Source organism: Mytilus trossulus, chromosome 6 (genome assembly GCF_036588685.1).
Source record: "Mytilus trossulus isolate FHL-02 chromosome 6, PNRI_Mtr1.1.1.hap1, whole genome shotgun sequence".
Lineage (NCBI taxonomy): Eukaryota > Metazoa > Mollusca > Bivalvia > Mytilida > Mytilidae > Mytilus > Mytilus trossulus.
In genome coordinates, this window is record NC_086378.1 from 64,793,398 (window position 1) to 64,811,857 (window position 18,460).

An 18,460-nucleotide genomic window follows, 5' to 3' on the forward strand; every position below is an offset into this window, starting at 1 on the left:
AATTGTTCACTTGTCCTAAGAATTCAAATGACACTGGTGCAGGCAACAGTAACAGTCATCTTACTGCTTTCAACCTTTCACAAAACCAATACCCAAACCTTTTTTTTTATCGTATGATTACTAATATTTAAAATTTGAGTAAAGCAGTCCTTTCTCATCAAGTGTCTTCAAACTTAATATATACGTTTTAAAGATAATCGACAGTTGATTTGATACATGTTTTTCAAGTATATTTTTAGAATACCATCTCAATTACTTGCATTGCATACATTTGTAGAGTTCACACTCAGTTTTTATGTGGTTCGTGATGCTTAGCCTTTAGTTTTCTATTGTGTGTCTTGTGTGGGTTATTGTTTTTGTGTTTATTTATCTTTTTTCGTTTTGCCATGGCGTTGTCGGTTTATTTTCGGTCTGTGAGTTTAAATGTCCCTCTGGTATATGTCGCCCGTCTTCAAAAAGTACAACAACAGTCATGAAAAAAATACATTTTTTTTTATATCATATCAATAGCACCATGTATCACATATAAAATTCAATTTTGTAAAAGCACTCAATGATTTTTTTGGTCTCGTTTATTTAATGTTTAAAACAGTAGTATGGAAAAAAAATCATTTAATCAGAATCATCCATTATATGTGTTTGTCTAGTATAAAGACAAAACTTAAACAGTCTTTCTAACAGTTTATAATATTTTTTTACAATAGATTCAGAATTGCGATATTTCGTTTGCACTAACTAATTCTTGTTTATTCTTTTATTAGAGATGAAAACGTCTTGAAAATTTAAAAATAAATTGCATATATCATAATTTTTTACGAGCGAATGGTAAGAATAATACTACCTTAGATCTCTAGATAGGGCTGACAATTGCCTGTAAAATTATCCATGATTTACTCTTTTTAAACTCAGTCATGTAACAAATGTGTAATACCCGTAAAAATTACCGTTGCAGTATAACTTTAAAATCACTTTCCTATAAATGTAAATATCCAGTAACGATCAAAGTTAATTGTGATTTTTTTCTTAAAATAGAGACGATATGTTTGCAAGAACGCTGTTCGGGTTGTTGTCTCTTTGACACATTCCCCATTTCCATTCTCAATTTTACACTCATTATTTTATATGAATGCAAAAACCAGATAGTACAAATGTAGATAATAGATATCAAAGGTACCAGGATTATAATTTAGTACGACAGACGCGCGTTTCGTCTACATGAGACTTATCAGTGACGCTCATATCAACATGTTTATAAAGCCAAACAAGTACAAAGTTGAAGACCATTGAGGATCCAACATTCCAAAGAGTTGTGCTAAATACGGCTAATGTAATTGATGCCTGGGATAAGATTTTTTTTCTCGCAAAATTCAAAGTTTTGTAAACAGGAAAATTAAATAAAAAGGGCACCACCTGAAATTATAGGTTTGGGCAAAAAAAAACTAGATAATAGCATGCAAAGCACAAAACAAAATTTGAGCAAATAGCACTCTACAAACGCCCCAACATTGTAAAGATTGAGCAACACGAACACCACTAAATACCGTGGGCGGTCTTATGTGTTTTGTTTACATATCGGTCATCTTATCAATTTAAAGACAAGAGCATCGAAATCGGAAAAATAAAGACAGGTTTGCCTAATACGGAGAAGTCAATCAATGCCATGGATAGAAAAAGCAGTACATATATAGAAAAGTAAATTATCAATGATAAATCACATGAAAACACAATTGATGAGTACAAAACGTTTAAAAAGTAGCAGTTATCTCAGATGCTTCGGAAGGGTAAGTCTTTTTCAATGAACTTAAAATTTTAGTCATTCAGTGGAAATGATGAGTTTAAAAGCAAAAACTTTAAAATATGGTTTCAATATATCTCATATTTATAAAATTATTCAAAGCTCAACTATAGACTAACATTACAGATATTTCAATCTTTGTCAGGTTTCGGCCATTTTATTTGATTGAAGTCTAATGGAAAATTACGCCAAAACAAATCAGGTGTTCACAACATATTACAAAACAAATACGATAAGTTTACAAGAACCTTAAACCTGTAATTTGATATAAGTCATAGCTCATTGTTGATTTGGTTATTCTGTGCTCGGTTGTTGCTTTGATTTATTACATTTGTTTGTTGATGTATAGTCTTCGATTTGCATGTAATGAATGAATATCATGGGAGTTCTACTATAAAACGATAAAGTGTTAATCGAAAAAAGCCGTATCAAGCATGACATTTATCAAGTTTTTTAAGATTACAGAATCTCGTGGGTCATCTTGATGGGGTTGATATTTTACATCTTCGTTACCTTAGTTTCACGAATTAGTACACATACACTTGTTTTTTTTTAGAACGAGTATAGGAGTATCGTATTCATAAAAGCTATAAAATAAAGGACGTAACATATAACTCACTGGTCTAGATTTTTATTCCGGTATATAAAAGCAAAAGACAATTAAGCAATAATAAAACATTATTTCTCTTCGTGAATTAAACGAACAACTTAATGTTAAATTTCGAATTTTGGAAACATAATAATCACAAACAATTGTTTTGAAGTTAACTCAAATAGTAGGTCTGTACTGGTCCTGAATAGGTATTAAACATTTGCCACTGGACGTTTTTGTTAGCTACCATTCAAACAACACTTTAATAACACATATATATGTTATGTTATGAAAGAGATCTCTAGGATATCGAATTTAACAGCTGTTAGTAGTATTTTTCGCGATTAAGGGGCAGATTAAAATCAATTATCGGACAAATATTGTCCATCGATAATATAATCTTCATTTTCATCAAAAGGAAATGTCGGAAGTATTTAAATGCAACCAATCGATTAACTGAAAATGTAAAATCATTATTCACTTACACAGAGAGAAGCTTAGACTTTGTCAACCAATAAAATGTCAGCTGAAATCATATCAATCAATCAGAGAGCAGGTACATTACAGTTTATTGAAAAATATATCGTGAAATTGCCGTTATTAGACTTGTTGTAAGATTGTTATAAATATTGAAAGATGTTGATTTTTATGAATGGCTGTTCAACAATTCAAATGATATAAATTCTTTGCGGACATAGAAATATTGAATGGAAATATTTAGGAATATAAAGGGAAATAAACTAGCGACTTATTAAAGAAAATTATGCATCATAATTTGCAAGAAGTTGAAGAAGGAAAACTAATGTATTTCGATAAAACGAAACGTGTTCCAAGTCCATTGATTGGAGATCATAATTTCAGTATGTACAATGAAAAATGTATTAATCCAAAACCAAGAGCACGATCCACTTCTATGAAGAAAGCTAAAAATAAGACGTTTGAAAGTTATGAAATTGATGGAATTCGACCAAGAACAAGCAGTTTACCAACGAAAAATAACTACAGGAGACCTTTAATAAAGAACTTAAGAACAAACTACGAAGACCAAGATCACGATTTGTATAGACTCAGAACTTTTGAGATGACATCGAAAGGCATCGTCAACCGTGGGGATTCCATCAAGTCTCGGAGTACAAACAGTATTGTTTCATCTGAGGGTGATGGATATGCCGTGTCAATTGGATCAAGTTCTTGTTCACAAAGCAGTTTAGCTAATAGTGATGGTTCTTTACAAAAATCTAAGCCTTATAAGATTGTGATACTGGGTGCCTTGGGTGTTGGGAAATCTACAATTGCCCAGCAGTTTTTGACATCGGATTATCGGTTCGATATCAGCATCGGTAAGTCTTTCTAAAATATCTTAAAGTGCTATGACATTTTATATTATGTCTTTCAATTTCAGTATGTGATACTTTTGGTTCAGGCTGTTTGGCACCTATAAAAAAGTTTAAACCCACTGTATTTGGTTGCACTTGTCCTTACTCAGGACCCTGATGTTCAGTGTTTGTTGTTTGGTGATGTGGTTCATAAATGTTTCTCGTTTTTTATATATATTATACCGTTGGTTTTCGTGTTTGAATGTTTTTACACAATAGTATTTTTTTCTGGAGTCCTTAATAGATGGCTGTTCCGTGTGAGTCAAAGCTCCTTGTTGAAGAAGTACTTAGACCTCTAAATGGTTTAATTTTACAAATAGTAACTTGGATGGAAAGTTGTCTCATTGACACTCATACCACACCTTCTTACATCTGTCTCAGATTTTGATTTCAGTTTTACTAAATCTTTAATGTTCGTTCATGTTTTAGAAGTCTTTATAAAACTACATTATTTGCATTACACTAGCTAAACTCTTTTAATGTGTAAGGACATACATAACGACTATTGCTCGATTCCAAAGAGATCGAGTTACAATTGGTGTTTAGTATCCATTATCAGAGTAATTATTAATATTTTATATTTTAACATTTTATGACAAGTGCATCTTGCCCATGATATAACATATTTTTAATATTGAACATCGATTATTCTCCAATGGTATCATGTAATAAATTAGCTATTAGCTCGAGTGCTGATATACAAAGGCTACAAATGAGTTAAAAAAATTATCCCTGAAACAAGAATGTGTTCATAGTACACGGATGCCTCACTCGAACTATCAATTTCTATGTTTAGTGGACCATGAAATTGGGGTAACAAAAAGTTGGCATTCAAATTAGAAAGATCATATCATAGGGAACATGTGTACTAAGTTTCAAGTTAATTGGACATTAACTTCATCCAAAATTACCTTGACCAAAAACTTTAACCTGAAGCCGGACAGACGACGGAAGGACGGACGGATGAACGAACGATCGGACGCGTAGACCAGAAACATAATGCTCCTCTACTATCGTAGGTGGGGCATAAAAATCATTTAAAAATTATGCTCAACTTTTACCCACATAAATCATATTATCCTTTATTTAGTAGTTTCTTTTTCTCCTCGTGTCTTTTCACATAACTTGAATGCGCATTTTGTATACAAAATAATTTACTTTAAAAAATGCTTCATATACATGTCGTAAACTTTGCTTTGTAAAGGTGTTATTTTGAAATCATTCTGTCTTATTCTCCTACGTAATACGTTAAAAATTCATTTGCCCACCTACATTAGAAATTGTCTTTGAAAAAAATAATTTCATCTCAAAAGGCATTTCTTGTAAAATATCAAAATTCTGATAATCGCTTAAATATACTCTTTACACAGCATATTTATCTATATTTTACCATGATTACATGTCAATTTTGAGAGATCTTCTAATTATCAAAGATTTATCACCAGTCTTGTAGTGTGAACACCTTTGTATTCACATACATTATCAAAGATATGTCCAATGTCTGTAATTGATAAATTGACAAATGCTGGAAACTGCTACATAATTCCAACAGTATTAGATTTTGCATAGGTCTTCAAAAGTCAGAGCAATTGGTTAAATGTATTGTAATTGTAATACACATTTTTAAGCTTTCAATTCAATATCAATAAAATATTTGCTAAATGACATAAAGCAAACAATTGCCAATCAACCAGAAAAAACAAGTGCAATTACATGCAACTAATTTCATAAATAGAAAACAAAGATAATCAGAACTTGTTTAGACATTTATTTGCATTTTGGAATAACTAGAAGTTGATGCAAATGTAAAAACATTAAAGCTATTTACTAAAAGAAATACCCAAATTAAGCCAAAAAAAACAATTGTAAGTCGTAATTTTTCAATCTAAAGTCACAATTTGTAAAAGTAAACTATAATGTACATTTGCAACCCAAATAACGTAGAAAATGACATCCTGTATCAAGTTTTTATTACTGTTAACACAAACACATTCGCATTTTATGTAGTATACATGTATTTGCTGTGGTCACTTACAACTCAAAGGGAATTTAAACTCATAGATCGAAGACAAACTGACAACGCTTTTGCGTAAAATGAATAGACACATAACAGTCAACAAAAGCACAAACCGACTAAACAAAAAAATTTAACAAATCTCTTTGACATAAAATATAGTTAACTATAGACATCCACTTCATTTGCACTCCGCGGATAATTGTTTAATAGGTAATCATATCAAATCTTCTTATTTTTTGTTTATCGATACGACAAAGTGAGAGTAATTTGTGTTTTTTTTTGTGAATTATGTAATTACTTCACGTGATAAGACTTGAAAACACGTGTTATGTTTTATTCATAGTATGTAAAGTAAGCAAATGAAGTTAGTTACCTCCCGTTAAAATGTTCATTTCAATTATTTTGAAATATTTGAAAAATAAAACATATTTACTCTTTTAAACTTATAAATTCAATAGAGTGATGGAATTTGTATATACAAATGAAAGTAACATATCACGAGTTGCTTTCTTTCAAAAGTTTAACTGCAAGAATTATAAATAAATAATATCGCAACTAGCATTATTTTGATTTTCATAAAATGATTCATTTCAAGATATAGGTTGCGCTCTTACCTAATGAAGGTAACTGAAGGTTAGTGCGCCAATCTTTCCAAAGTTCTGGTAGGCAGTGGTGTTCTCGCCGACGGAGGAGAACCCATTACTGCTTTAGCCGTGCACCTTTTACAAGGTGTATTTTCTTATGGGTTAGTAATAGCCCTAAAGAATTTACTTTGGAACGGATCCCTGTCTATCTTTCTACTTTTTCATTCTTTTTTTTTTTTCTTTCTTTCAATCTTCGTTTCAATCTCTCTTATTTTCTATCACTGTATATTTTTTACACGTTCTCTCTCTCTTTTACCTTCAGTTTTACTTTAATCTCAATTTTTTTTCTCTCAATCTTTCTTTCTATCTCTGTTAGTGAGTGTGACAGAGAGAGGATGAGAGAGAGAGAGGATGAGAGAAGAGAGAGCGGATGAGAGAAGAGAAAGAGGATGAGAGAAGAGAGAGAGAGAGAGGATGAGAGGAAGAGAGAAGAGAGAGAGAATGAGAGAAGAAGAGAAGAGAGAAGAGAGGATGACAGAGAGAGGATGTAAGAGTGAGAGGATGTAAGAGTGAGAGGATGTGAGAGTGAGAGAGGATGAGGAGATGAGAAGATAGAGAGAGGGACAGTAAGTGAGTGAGTGAGAAAGAGAGGGAGAGTGAGTGAGAAAGAGACAGAGTTAGTGAGACAGTGGGTGCCTGAGAGAGACGGTGAGTGGATGAGAGGGTGAGAGGATGAAAGACGGTGAGAGAGAGTGAAAGAGGGTATGAGAGTGATAGGGTAGGAGAGGCTACTAGTGTGAGAGAGGGTTTGAGTGAGAAAGAGTGAGAGAGAATGCTAGTGTGAGATAGTGTTAGTGTGAGAGAGTTTGAAAGAAGACTGTTAGAGAGAGAGTTAATGGATAAGAGAGGGTGAGATTGTTTGAGAAAAGGTGAGACCTAATGTGAGAGGGTAAAAGTACGATATATTAAAAATCCCACAATACACGAGACTGCGGCGAGAGAGTGACTTTCGCAAATACGTGTTTTCCAGTCTTATCACGTGATAGTTAACATAACTAGCAACAAAACATAACATAACTCTCACTTTTATGTATCTATAAACAAAATATAAGAAGATGTGACATGATTACCAATTAAACAACTATCCGCGGAAGTGCAAATGAAGTGGAGGTCTATAGTTAACTATATCTTATGTCAAAGAGATTTGTTAATGTTATTTGCTTATTCGATTTGTGCCTTTGTTGATAGGTGTCTTTTCATTTTACGCAAAAGCGTTGTCAGTTTGTCTTCAATCTATGAGTTTAAATTCCCTTTGAGTTTTAAGTAACCATGGCAAATATACCACATTAAAGGCCACGAACGTGTGTGTGTTTACAGAACTAAAAACTTGATACAGGACGCCATTATTTACATTATTTGGGTCGCATATGAACATTATGGTTTACTTTTACAAATTGTGACTTGGATTGGGAAGTTCTCATTGACACTCATAAAACAAATGATTTCAACGAATAATTACAATGGTGGAACATTCATAGTTTACACTAGACAACGAATTGGTAATGGTTCAACACCACTGATCAGACAACGTTAAGCTCTGACGGATTTTTACGTTTTGTTCAATTCATCTAGGTTTTTAAATAAAGACAACACACATGTAGTATACCTCTGTTCAAAAAATTTAACGTATGCGATGAATGTTATTATAGGACAACTTAGCGTTTACACATAATTATCAATGTTGCAAAGCTTGAATAAATATAAACAATGTTCTGCAAGGGACTTAAATAATACATTGTCAAAGTCTTGTATGTGAATCATATACAGTTTTGAAAATCTATTGCAAAAACAAATATGGAAATGTTTCGCCCAAACTAAATAACAGCACACAAAGCACAACAAAGAACATTTAAGACTAAGCAACACGAACTCCACTACGAGTAAGGGGTGATCTCGGATGCTTGGATGGAAAAGTTTATCCCTCTCGTGATATGGTAGCAGTCGTGGTTATCATGTATGTACGAAACCGGTGACAAGTCTAATTTGATAGGTCACATTCTTGAAAAAAATGGACGGGGTTGTAATTTAAGACAATTAGAACATATTAATCGTCATCTGAGAAGCAGATTTCACTTAACGGTCAACCAACTCGTGATGGTTACCGTAAACCTTACGAATGGGTGCTGTTATACAGTTACTAAATAATAAAAATTGTTTACATTTGTTTGTGTAATGTTTTCTGTCAAAGTTTAAGTAAGTGGATAATTTACAATTTTTATATTTAAAGATCAATAAATTAATGTGAAATTTCTTTTTGTGACTTAAACAAAACTGACAGCTGTTTTTGTATTGTTATTTTATGATATTGGTTTTGTATTATTATTATAATGGCTCCGATATCAATTTTGTCACGCATTTACAGCAAACACCAACAAATATCTATTTTCTACTTTTAAGATGTTTGTACGTTTAGCATGTTTAGTTCTCTATTAAGTTGATGTTTACCGCACATATCATTTTATTTTAGTATGCTCACCGTAACTACAAAATAAGAGTATATAGTCGTTGCTATTGTCGTCCGTCTGTCTGTCTGGCTGTTTCTTCAGTTTGCTTGCCTTATTTGTATGAAAATTCTAAAAACAGAGATAGGCTAAGAAGTTTATGACTACTGCTTGTTAGGTCAATAGGTCAATGTAAAAGGTAACTGTTACTAAAGTTTAGATTAAATTTTTAGGAAAATGATATCCAGATGGTACATTTTAACTTTTAAGAAAGAAACTTATACCACCGAAAAATATTACAAAAAGATGGAGTAACATTGGTACCGTTTGTTATCATAAGCCTCGTATCTTAGATGAAATTTGTTTTAAACTTTCATAGCGGGTATACAGCTAAGTATTCAAAGAGCTTTTACCATCGTAAAGAAATCAAAATACTGAAACAGAATATGTTGATTTTCGCAAATAATAGTATAACAAATGTTCTTTAATCAACTGATAATGTCCATATATTGTAAACTTATACGTATGGTTTCCTTAAGACAGCAATGATCTAACATTTTATGAGGATTAACAAACATAGCATATAAAAATCATTGTGATTAGACGAAACCCGTGAATGCTGTCAACAGAATAGCGGAAAGTTACGACCTGATACAATCACTGAAACTTCATTTCTGACTCAAGTTAAGAATCCAAAAATAGAATTGTTTATACGGATATTCTTACGCGGGTAGATAGTATGAATGAACTACAGTCCTGAAAAATAACATATATATACAACTTTGACATACTGATATTTTACTATAATGACAAGATTTTTGGTGTTTTGAAAAGAGACAATATGAAATAGAATTATTTTGAAATTTTCTCCTTAGAAATTATTTGGTCAGATCTCTGAACTATTAGTTCAGTATGAAATTGGCATTTATTGGTAGCATTATTTAAAAAAAAAATCAAAAAAGAAACAACCGATAATTACAAGATCGTTTATGGTTTCGCTATCGTGTTCAACATTTTAATAACGAAGATCTGACATCCAGTTCACTAGATGATATTTGTTTGAGTGTATAAAACATCCACGAAATTCGCTTAAAGGACCAGATAATATGGGATACCTTTTGATGGAAGTTTTAACGACCTTGACCTGCTATATATAGCACTCGCACGGTCGGATTAGGTGTAGCTAAAAAGAGCATACAAAAAATAGCTAGACAGTCTACTCTAAAATATGTCTGAAGGGATTCGAAATACTCTATAATAATGATTCCACATTTATTGGGGTCATTCTTTGTTACGTTAACTATTGCAAGTGATGAAAATGAACTACGTATTCATTTGAAAATCCAACACATTTACAAATCCCGCGATAAAACTGACTAAAATTGTTATGGGGTTTTATAAAACAGTAAACCTTGCATAGTCTATCTACAGTAATATTCTTGCAAACATTTATTATATTATATAAATAAAATCCTAACACGGTTATCCTGCAAATATTGTTTAGATTATAATCTAGTTTTGATATAAAACCTATGTATGATATCGATATATCAATCGAACTTTCTATCACCTTTGCTAAATAAACAGTATTGAAGTATAAAGCCTGGTATAATAAATTGAAATGTTTTATTAATGAGTTAACTGTTTAGCAACGATGTACCACATTGCTTTTTGAATAGCGTGAACGGTACATTACACATCGGAAATTAAACCATGATAATCTACGACAAATTTTATAACAGCAAGATATTGACCGGGAAATGAGCGACAGAAAATTGATACTTAAGTGATAAAATGAATATTATATCTTGATATTAGGAAAATTTGCTTCCTTTTTGTATATCCCATCAGCATGCAAACGTATTGTTTTCAGTTCATGTGAAATTACTCTATAAAGTACTGCAGTCAAAAATAAGTTGTTTATCTGTAGCAAGTATCGAGTATCATTATCAGCTATTTTCATTACGATCTTACAAAATAAACACAATATGTTTATATCAACTCTCGAACTGACAATTACTTGCGTATTAGTAAACTATACATGGTCTGTAAAAATTAAGTAGCTAAAGATTACTCAAAATTTTCATTCTTTTTTCTTTTTCAATACATTTGTGCAAACATAGATAACAGTGATTTTCTGGATTAAAGTAATGCATACAACGTGAATGCACAAAACAGCTTGTAACACGGATATGAAAGAAATCTTTTATATTTCAAATGAAGCTTGAAAGGCGTTTAGTTTCACACTTGTGAGCATTACGCTTGATGCATAATTGAAAAATCATCTTTTATTTACACCCAATTTACAATTACCTTGACAAATCTCATTACATGTACTAGCCTTGTTTGTTGTCTGCTCGACTGTCTTCTCTACTACTTTAGTGTCTATTATTGTCCTTTGTACCCTAATGTATTCTTTAGACAATTGTTTAGTAACGCTTCGAATACCGGCAAAATAAAGTTTGTTTGGTGTATAAATCTCATCAGTTACTCGATTAGTCTTTGTTGCCTATTCATAGTTGCTAATGAATTACATGCAACTATTAAGGACACTTTTGATTCACGTTAAAATGTTTCATATTTTGTCGGGCCCTTTAAAACTGACTGCAAGGTATCTGGGTCCAGTTTCACAAAGCTGTCTTAGGATGGTTTACGACATATATAAGTCTTTAAATTGGTCGTAAAGTTAGGACTACGCGAGATGTGTCTCATGATGGTCTTAGGATAGCAATACGTTTATTTATAAAAATTACACTATTTTTATGTCAATTTTTCAAATTGTGTTAATACTATTTAACTTACTTATCTCCTTTTCTTTCTTGCAACTAGATTTTTATAAATTGACGGACTACTATGATCTATGGTTAGGACTTAAAAATGAATAACCTCGCCCAAACCGCATAAAAATGTATAATTTATCCAACACAATGCAGTAAATAATGGAGTAACAAATAACCTAACGTTTGCACGTCAAAACCGTACAAAGTTGAAGATATATTTTCCTCAGAAAACAAACACCTTCCCCTAAACATAGCAACTGGTTGTCCCCTTAGTCTTTTCATTGGCAATCTTAGCATATCTCCTTATTTGTATACGTCTTTCAAAGAACCAATGCAACAAATTGAAATATACCATAATTGAAAGACAACGGGTATTCTGATCCGTGAAAGATACTACATACTGCACTATGTTAAATAAAAAGTACGACAATGAAGATCGACGAAGAGGTACGGGTAGATAGTAAACTATATATGCTAATTTCATATTATTTTATATATGACGTTGGCATACAGATACTAGTATACAGACATTCATAATGGACTAACATATTCTTTTCATCTAGAAATAGACTTAACCACATTCAACAGTAGGGGAAAAGACTATAGAGTTACACAAATGTGATTCCAAGGTCACGCACACGGCAAAAACCCTTCATGGGTCATTTGGAATTAATTGGTTTTATACTTTAGGTCTTCAATGGATTTCATGAGATTGATTTGGAAAGTATTGCTTACGTCTCGGAGACGCTGTTGACATGAACTTTCACTACGGTAGATTCGCCGCAAATACCCTTATTTTTGTTGGACACCCTCATAAAGATTTATCATATCAACTTAACTTAAATTAAGTAAAAAATTTACACGTGATTCTTTTCTGAAGTGTATTTTCTTAGGGGAATGACGATTGTACATAGGTCAATTGAAGATAATTGAAAGTATAATAGGAAAAAGGAACTTTGCATGATAGCTTATTTATAAATCTGACATAAGGTGAATACTACATGTACTATGACCAAACCAGTTAGATACAATAACATTTCGAAAGAGGCTATTTATAATATAATAATGACTTATCAACTCATTGAAAAGTTTATACAGCCAAATTAACTAATTATCTGGTATTCGAATCGTTACTAAATGAATTTATAAAGAATTCATTGGGGGTACAAAGAACACTAATAGACAATCAAGTAGTAAAGAAGACAGTCGAGCAGACTAAAACTAGGCTTGTAGAGAGATTTGTCAGGGTTATTGTAAATTGGGTGTAACAAGAAAATTTAGCCTATGATTCAGCATAAAATGATACTATAAAAACAAACATTTACATCGCAATGCAGAATGTATCCATCAACACCACGTAGACATTTTTTCTAAACATATAAAACTTTTTACCGATTTTTAACCTTAATGACTATTAGAATCTATAGTTTGTTGGTTTGAACATTGAACAGTGCAACATATTACAATGCAAACACTTCCGGTACTCTTGGGGTTCACCTACTACTCTGAGTGGTTTCGTCTTACTCAATCTCTGTTTTTGCAGGGCTTGTTGTATTTTCATAACTCTTATTGGTGGTCGTTGAATTTTGGTTTGACTTGTTTGTTTGGATGTATATAGCGGTCGGACAAGCTTGGTAACGACTAAGTTCTCCCTATTATTCTATCATTTAAATACTTGTTGGTGTTTTAAATTTGTTTGTAGTTGTTTTACATATGCTTTATTTTTTCAAAAGGATGGTTCTCTGTTTCGTCTGATATCAATCAAATATAATGGTTGTTACAGGCAAACTTTCCCCGGTTTTGGAAGGTTTCGTGTTACTTCATCCTAGTTCTCTGTATACTGTGTGTCGACAGTTTCATTTTTATAGCATTTCCTCAAAAAAAAATTTTAAGATTGCCCTCTTTATATCATCTGACTATTTTTAAAACAACTAGTTGCTTAAAATACACTCATAATATAATCTTTCTCTTGAACGCTCATTCAAAACCTCATTAGATATAAAAGTTAATATCTGGGCAGGGAAACAATTATTGCAATCATGTCTAAGAGAAATCCAAAACGAGAATCTTTCTAAATGTTCTTTCCTGCTAATTACCAGTCTATAACTCTTATCGTGTCGCCTTTTGGACACTCGAACAGACGGCTGTAATCTTGATGACCTTGGAAACAATATTTTTTTTATCAACATCTGAGATATATTTCTGACAGCTCTGGTGAAAAAAGTTGTCGCTTTCATTTGCATCATATATTGGTTAGCTTTTAACAAGTATATAATGTCATTTTTGATAATCAGATTTTAATTTAAAAGGCAAATAAAACCTTTTAGTATTGCATAAAAAACAGTAAAGAATCATATAATAGTAACAATTGAGTGTTTAAATAGTCTTTGTTTTTTAAAACAGAACTTAAAACTTTAGAAATAGGAAAAACCGACTACACAAAAGAAAAACGACAAACCAACGTCAACAAAACTGTAATCATTTTGAAAAAACCCATCTACTAAAAAAATTACAGAACACTAAAATCAAAATTCAAAAAGGGAAATCGATATAAATTTAAATTAAAAAAAACCCTGTCAAACCATATCTCGACTATATCAATCATATAAATGAGAATATGATTTTGTTTCTTTTTCTTCTTCTCAAAAATATAATTGATCGAAATTAATAAACAAAAAACACAAGATTAACCATGGCCAGATGTTCCTGGCTTGTTACAGGCGCAAATTTGCAGCCGAGTTTAACATGTTTTGTAAGATCTGAACATTCTTCCTTACTTCTAACAAATGTGGAATAACAAACACTTATCAATTCGAACAGTTCGATGCAACAAAAGGTAACAGAAGAAACTAAGATAAATGACCATAATCAACATAAATTAACAAAGGACTACTGTCGTTTACTGACAAGCCAGCTCCTGGCCTTAATTAAACTATTAAAAAAGATGATGTCTTTCTCATATTAGAATCAAGCACAATTCCCCCCGTTATTGGGTTCGATATCCTATCATTCTAAACTATACGAGAAGAAAATAACCCGTATCGTGCTAAAAACTTTGCAAAGACCCGATGAGTGAATCTTCTCGAAAATACCAGATTCATGTTGCTTATTATTTAGTTTTCTGTGTTGTGCCATGTGTTCTATTGCTTTTTCATATTTAGCCAAGGCGTTGTCAGTTTATTTTGGACTTATGAGTTTGACTGTCCCTCTGGTGTCTTTCGTCCCTCTTTTATATTGACCTGACAACAGTATCGTAACTATATCACTTCTGAATAAGTCTGTTTACGGTTTGGTAAGTGAATATTGATAAATTGGTGCTTGTTTAGAATTTTACTATGAAAAATGGAAGTGAAATACCTGAACGTATTAAAGATGTCTGCACTCTCCTTTATATTTTCAAATAATATCTTTGTACCGATGATAAAGTTTAATGAAGGATTTGACTGGTTTGTGATATTGAAAACCCTGGTGGAATAGTTTTCAGTAATATAGAGTTTTTAACCGTTAAAATCAAAATCATTGTTACATACACGAGCGATTCGAACAAGTTGAGAGATATATATATTTATATAAACAACTTAGTATGGTGCCAAGGGGACTTCACAATCTAAAAATGGAAAATTCACAATATGAAATGAAGTATCATCTATAATATATACGATGTAGAAAACACGATCTGATTCATTCGTTGTTCACAAGATAATCCATGATAAACTTCTACAGTCGAGAATCATTGACAAAGGATGACTGATTTTCCAAAATTGACTTTTTATTCCCCAGCAGCGATATACAAGCTGACATTGTTTATTGAATATGTTTGTCGCAGCTGATACCACACGTCAGTCTGAACGTAATAAGCCAAGGCCTTTCTTGATAGAATATTTTTGACATAGACAGCGGTTTATAACTCAATTTAAAGCCTTGTTTCCCATTTGTACTGACGATATCATGTCGATCACTTAATAGTTGTGTATATCTACCCATTATCGTATTAATTCCGAGAAATAACCTTATTAGATTTCAAAGAAATTCGTTTTCACAAGTTTTCACAAAATCTCCAGCAAACGTGAGATTATGTTTGTTTAGTTTTTTGATACATTTTACTCCTATTGACCGTGCCCTAATTTTCAAGTTAGTTTGAAAGTTTTTATAAAATCAATCTACATTAACTTTCTGTAAGTAATTTCGAAATAGCTATATCGATTAATTGAGAGATCTGAACGTGAAATATCTTTATAAATTTACTTTTTTTTCTTTATCTCATTAACACGCATCTTAAATTTAAAAAAAAAATGTGTTGAATTCTTACAGCGTTACACTATAAAAAAACGTGTTATCTCTTTGCTAGCTCATTAGGTTTCGACTCGCTCAATACTAAAAGCTTTCATAAGATAACGCAAAAACGCCATGACAAACAAAGGATTTTAAACAGCATTGTCTTAAATAGGATCGACCTTGAACTTTCTGAATATCGATACGTTTCATTTCTTTGAGGTAAAAGAACAATACTGCTATAATCGATTCTTGTTTTATATATAACATTTATAAATATGAAAAAGTGCACCATAGTAAGATTCGAAATGGTGTAATTTTTTTATAGGAAAGAATCTATACTAAATTTTGACTTTGATTTTCTTAACTCAAATGGCACGCCAAATTACCGCCCTTCATGAATCTGGGGTTTACTTACATAACTTAGGCCGTTTGTTTTCTCGTTTGAATTGTTTTACATAGTCATTTCGGGGCCTTTTATAGCTGACTATTCAGAATGGGCTTTGTTCATTGTTGAAGGTCGTACTGTGACCTATAGTTGTTAATTGTTGTGTTATTTTTGTCTCTTATGGAGAGTTGTCTCATTACCAATTATACCACATCTTTTTTTTTTGTATTTACTGTTCAGAACTGACTTTTTGGATTTAAAGTTAATTTGTTCGCTTTTGACGATGCATGATGCGTCACACAAGACATCCGAAAAAAACATGTTAGAGAAATTACACCATATTCGATCATTGTAAGCTTCAGTTTATTACAAATATTACAGACAAGATAATTGAATGTCATTTAGCCTGATGACAAGTTACTTTCTAACAATTTACAGACTCCTTAGCAATAAAGAGACCTGGCCAGTTTCGTATTGCTCTTTTAAGAGCAGCCTCACAACTTTACTATAGTTTCTGACTGAAAAAAAAATCACCAAAAAAACATATATTTATTTACTTTTAAAATTTGTTATTTGGATGTAGAGTTTTCTCAGTGGCACTCATACACCAAATCTTCCTCTATCTATATAAAATGATTACATTGTGACTTGACTCATTTTCACGCATACCATATCGTCTAATGTATAGCAATCCAAAAATAGTTTTAAACATTTTTATCAATATCAGATTCTGACAATTATACCATAAAACAAATTTGATCAGTTTTACACAATACGATACACCATAGAACTTCCTTAGAGCATTATAAAAAAAAATCCTAAATTCAAATGTTCCTCGTCATTTTGAAAACGATCGTATGCTCAAGACTTTAACAATACTTGACAAAGTTTAAGAAAGACATGTAACATAATTTAAAGGAATTAGCTAGAGATGAAATTTACATGGAAAAATATAATAATCGAAAAATTTGAAGTTTAAAATTTATTTGTAAATAAAAGAGATGGTACATACGATTACATTATAACATCGAAATGCAATAAAATGTGGTTAGGAAATCAAAACACATATTTTTTTTAAATGTTTAACATTGAAAGGCATATTTGGAACTAAGATAACACATGCCCCACAGTATGGATTTTGCGAATGGTGGGTTTGATTGCTAATGATAAGTACGTCAATTGCCTTTCCAGTTAACAGAAGATATGACTACTTTGTAGTTTCATTCAATTTTTTTTTTTACAATTCTATAAAATACGACTCACATTAATTGGAAAAAAATATTCGTTCAAAAAAGTGCACAAACAAATGCAAGCTATAGTGATATATGAGATCAAAGACAATTTTTTTTTTAAACAAAATAATCAAACTGGTTACTCATGATTAGTCACGATTAGCATCAAAGTTAAGATATTCTTCATAACCTACGAGTGATTTCTATCTTTAAAAGTTCAAGTGGAACCTAGCTATAAATCATTCATATAGGGAAATTTCAATTTCCGATGTACAGTTATTTTCAGATAGATGCAGCATGAGTTGTTTATCTTAAATATTGATAAACACAAATACAAGATTCGATTGATTATCGATTAATATATTCCACGTATGAATCATACTGTGATCGAGCGTCACTGATGAGTCTTTTGTAGACGAAACGCGCGTCTGGCGTAGAGGCTAAATTTGGTCCTAGTATCTGTGATGAGTTTATTTATTCATTGGTAATTCAGTCCACATTTTGTTATTTGTCTTTGCATCCTCAAATGTTGTTTACTAATCGTTCGAGCAGATAAACTTAATACTAAAAACAAAGCAAACAAAAAACAAACAAACATAAAAACGAGAAGGACAGGGCATAGTTTCTTTAAGGCAAACAGAAAACAGAGTTAACGACAATCTTTTAAAGTGGATCTTCAAAATGTATAACTTGATTATAAAATTCTTTTGTGCATATTTGCTTTGATAACTTTTCTTTATACTCAAATTTTTATTCTGAACTTCCACAAATTATTCAGGTTGAATGTTAGTTGATGATTTCCCAGCTTTCTTTTTGTACGATTCAAGAAATTTTGGGACGTAATTTGGAGAAAATTATGGCGGAGTAGAATCTTGGCTGTATACAGGTGTGTAGACAAACAATTCATACACAAATGGATAGAC

The 18,460-nt window shown here is 31.7% G+C and overlaps 1 protein-coding gene across 1 annotated transcript in view; it reads left to right on the top strand.

Moving 5' to 3' along the window:
- Window positions 1–3,150: 3,150 nt before the first annotated feature.
- Window positions 3,151–18,460, top strand: part of LOC134722908 (GTP-binding protein GEM-like) — a 96,052-nt gene continuing 80,742 nt past the window's right edge. The window contains exon 1 of the mRNA XM_063586542.1: window positions 3,151–3,727. Within this exon, the coding sequence (XP_063442612.1) occupies window positions 3,151–3,727 (577 nt within the window). The remainder of the gene's footprint in view (window positions 3,728–18,460) is intronic.